This window comes from Phoenix dactylifera, chromosome 3 (genome assembly GCF_051530095.1).
Source record: "Phoenix dactylifera cultivar Ajwa chromosome 3, Ajwa_hap1_PhDact_Kaust_v1.1, whole genome shotgun sequence".
Taxonomy (NCBI): Eukaryota; Viridiplantae; Streptophyta; class Magnoliopsida; order Arecales; family Arecaceae; genus Phoenix; species Phoenix dactylifera.
The window spans coordinates 10,302,344-10,305,573 of record NC_143192.1 but is presented as its reverse complement, the minus strand read 5'-3'; the positions used below and the strand labels follow the sequence as shown (position 1 = coordinate 10,305,573).

The 3,230-nt window shown below is 63.0% G+C and overlaps 1 protein-coding gene across 1 annotated transcript; it reads left to right on the top strand.

Annotated features, from left to right (window-relative positions):
• Positions 1–489: 489 nt before the first annotated feature.
• LOC149767887 (uncharacterized) lies at positions 490–3,016 on the top strand. The gene is made up of 2 exons (XM_089929446.1): positions 490–1,706; positions 2,441–3,016. The coding sequence occupies exon 1, from the start codon at positions 608–610 to the stop codon at positions 1,508–1,510; it is 903 nt and encodes a 300-aa protein (XP_089785572.1). The 5' UTR covers positions 490–607; the 3' UTR covers positions 1,511–1,706; positions 2,441–3,016.
• The last annotated feature ends 214 nt before the right edge of the window (positions 3,017–3,230 follow it).

The following is a 3,230-nucleotide window of genomic DNA, read 5'->3' as shown; positions in this document are numbered from 1 at the left end:
CGGGGCCCCACCGGCGAAGAAGTCCCGCCGGCAGGCGACTCCGACGCCGACAGACGAGTCCGGACCCACCGATCAGGGGGACGCCGCGGGCGCGGACCGGGAGTTGACGCTGTATCAGCCCTTCGATGCCGAGACTACCGTTTCTCCGGAGGCATCACCCGGGCGCGGCCGAGATGGACGGGTCGGACGTGATCGGTCCCCAGCCCAGCCTTTGACTCGGTCGGCTCCGGATGATACGAGGAGGGACGCACCGAGGCCCCGGCCGAGCGGGACCCTGTCAATTCCAGGGGCGGTCCCCGCCCCGAGCATGGTCAGCATGACTCTTCCCCAAGCGATGGGTAAGGGTAAGGCTGCGGAACCACCGTCCGACTCCGGGGAGAAGTCGGGGTCGGCCTTCACTTTCGCCGGCGCCCGAAGCCTCATCGAGACGGTACTGCTGGAGAAGGACCGTAGGCAGGTCCGGGAGATGAGGGTCCCTGACGTTGGGGCTGCCAGCTGCGTCTGTCTCATGTCGGTGAGTGTTCTTTTGGTCGCTTTCATCATTTATAGGCTCTGTTGATCCCCGCCTGACGCCCTCGTTTTTCCTATCTCTTAGCTCGCCCAGTACATGATCCGCCTGGAGGAGTGCTACGAGGAACAGGCGAGGCTTCTGGCGAGGGCCGAGAGCCAACTGAAGGCAGTAGAGGAGGGAGGTCAGGCTGCGGCGGGGAGGACGACCAGGGACCTCGAGATGAGGCTCCAGGTGGCCGAAGAGCGGGCACTCGGCTTCGTCACCCTCGAGAAGCAACTGTTGGAGGCTCAGGAGCAACTCAAGGTTGCCTCGGGTCTCGAGGGCGAGATCAAGAAGGCGGAGGAGCGGGCCGAGAAGCAGTCCCGGAAGGCTGCCGACTACCGGGAGAGGTGGGAGAAGGCCCAGCGGTCAGCCGACAACGCCCGCAACCGAATCCGGTCTCTTGAAGCCAAGCTGGGCGAATTGGAGTCGGCCTTGGAGAAGTCCCGCGCGAGCGACCAGGAGCTTCAGTCGCGCCTGGAGGAGGCTGAGGCTGCTCGCATTGCTGCCGAGGCGAAGCACAAGGAGGCTCAGGCTGATCTGCTGAGGATCTCCTCCGAGGCGGACGACCGGATTGTGGCGAAGGTCTTGGAGGCGAAGGCTCAGATTATGGAGCGGGCAGAGGCGGCGCTGGCCGAGAAGAGTGCGGAGATCGGGCGTCAGGCGGTACAGGCTTATCGTCAGTCCGCCGAGTTCACCCGTGATATGTCGGAGGCGGTACAGGCCTATCGTCAGTCTGACGAGTTCGTCCGTGACATGTCGGATGCGGGGTCCGACTCCTTTGTCTTAGGCTTCGAGGAAGGCCTGGCAAGGGTGTCGGCTAAGTACCCCGAAATTGACCTGAGTGGGATCTCCCTTCTCGACTCCCCTCCGGCGCCATTGCCTGCTGCTTCTCCAACCGTCTCCCTACCCCCTGCGGACGTGGCCGGCGTTCCCGACCCGGGGGTTCCTCCAAGCTGACCTTCTGTATTTTCGTTCTTTTCTTTGTGTGTTGGCGTTTTGCCAAGTTGTATGGGTCTCGGCCCTGAAACAATGAAAGTTAATGCAAATAGAGTTTCTTCATTTCACTTTCGTCCTTCTTCTTTTTAACTCTTGGTAGCGTCTCGCTGACTCCCGACTCTTGAAATTCTTCTGGCGCTAAGCCAGGCATCCGAGGGTTAGGCCTCAGGAACTTCTTCCGGCGCTAAGCCAGGCATCCAAGGGTTTGGCCTCAGGAACTTCTTCCGGCGCTAAGCCAGGCATCCGAGGGTTAGGCCTCAGGAACTTCTTCCGGCGCTAAGCCAGGCATCCGAGGGTTAGGCCTCAGGAACTTCTTCCGGCGCTAAGCCAGGCATCCGAGGGTTAGGCCTCAGGAACTTCTTCCGGCGCTAAGCCAGGCATCCGAGGGTTAGGCCTCAGGAACTTCTTCCGGCGCTAAGCCAGGCATCCGAGGGTTAGGCCTCAGAAACTTCTTCCGGCGCTAAGCCAGGCATCCGAGGGTTAGGCCTCAGGAACTTCTTCCGGCGCTAAGCCAGGCATCCGAGGGTTAGGCCTCAGGAACTTCTTCCGGCGCTAAGCCAGGCATCCGAGGGTTAGGCCTCAGGAACTTCTTCCGGCGCTAAGCCAGGCATCCAAGGGTTAGGCCTCAGGAACTTCTTCCGGCGCTAAGCCAGGCATCCGAGGGTTAGGCCTCAGGAACTTCTTCCGGCGCTAAGCCAGGCATCCGAGGGTTAGGCCTCAGGAACTTCTTCCGGCGCTAAGCCAGGCATCCGAGGGTTAGGCCTCAGGAACTTCCGCTCGTTGGTCGGCCAAGGCTGGCGCAAGCCGAGGCGACCGGTCGGGGCTTCAGGCTAGTCTGCTCCCGGGACGATCATCAGGTTAGCCTGGCATCCGAGGGTCGTGCCTCGGGAGATTCCGCTCGTTGGTCGGCCAAGGCTGGCGCAAGCCGAGGCGACCGGTCGGGGCTTCAGGCTAGTCTGCTCCCGGGATGATCATCGGGTTAGCCTGGCATCCGAGGGCCGAGCCTCGGGAAATTCCGCTCGTTGGTCGGCCAAGGCTGGCGCAAGCCGAGGCGACCGGTCGGGGCTTCAGGCTAGTCTGCTCCCGGGATGATCATCGGGTTAGCCTGGCATCCGAGGGCCGAGCCTCGGAAAATTCCGCTCGTTGGTCGGCCAAGGCTGGCGCAAGCCGAGGCGACCGGTCGGGGCTTCAGGCTAATCTGCTCCCGGGATGATCATCGGGTTAGCCTGGCATCCGAGGGCCGAGCCTCGGGAAATTCCGCTCGTTGGTCGGCCAAGGCTGGCGCAAGCCGAGGCGACCGGTCGGGGCTTCAGGCTAGTCTGCTCCCGGGATGATCATCGGGTTAGCCTGGCATCCGAGGGCCGAGCCTCGGGAAATTCCGCTCGTTGGTCAGCCAAGGCTGGCGCAAGCCGAGGCGACCGGTCGGGGCTTCAGGCTAGTCTGCTCCCGGGATGATCATCGGGTTAGCCTGGCATCCGAGGGCCGAGCCTCGGGAGATTCCGCTCGTTGGTCGGCCAAGGCTGGCGCAAGCCGAGGCGACCGGTCGGGGCTTCAGGCTAATCTGCTCCCGGGATGATCATCGGGTTAGCCTGGCATCCGAGGGTTGTCAGGCCTCAGGAAATTCCGCTCGTTGGTCGGCCAAGGCTGGCGCAAGCCGAGGCGACCGGTCGGGGCTTCAGGC

Coding starts and splice junctions, on each gene's coding strand:
- LOC149767887 (XM_089929446.1), top strand. CDS start 608: ATGATCCGCCTGGAGGAGTGCTACGAGGAACAGGCGAGGCTTCTGGCG.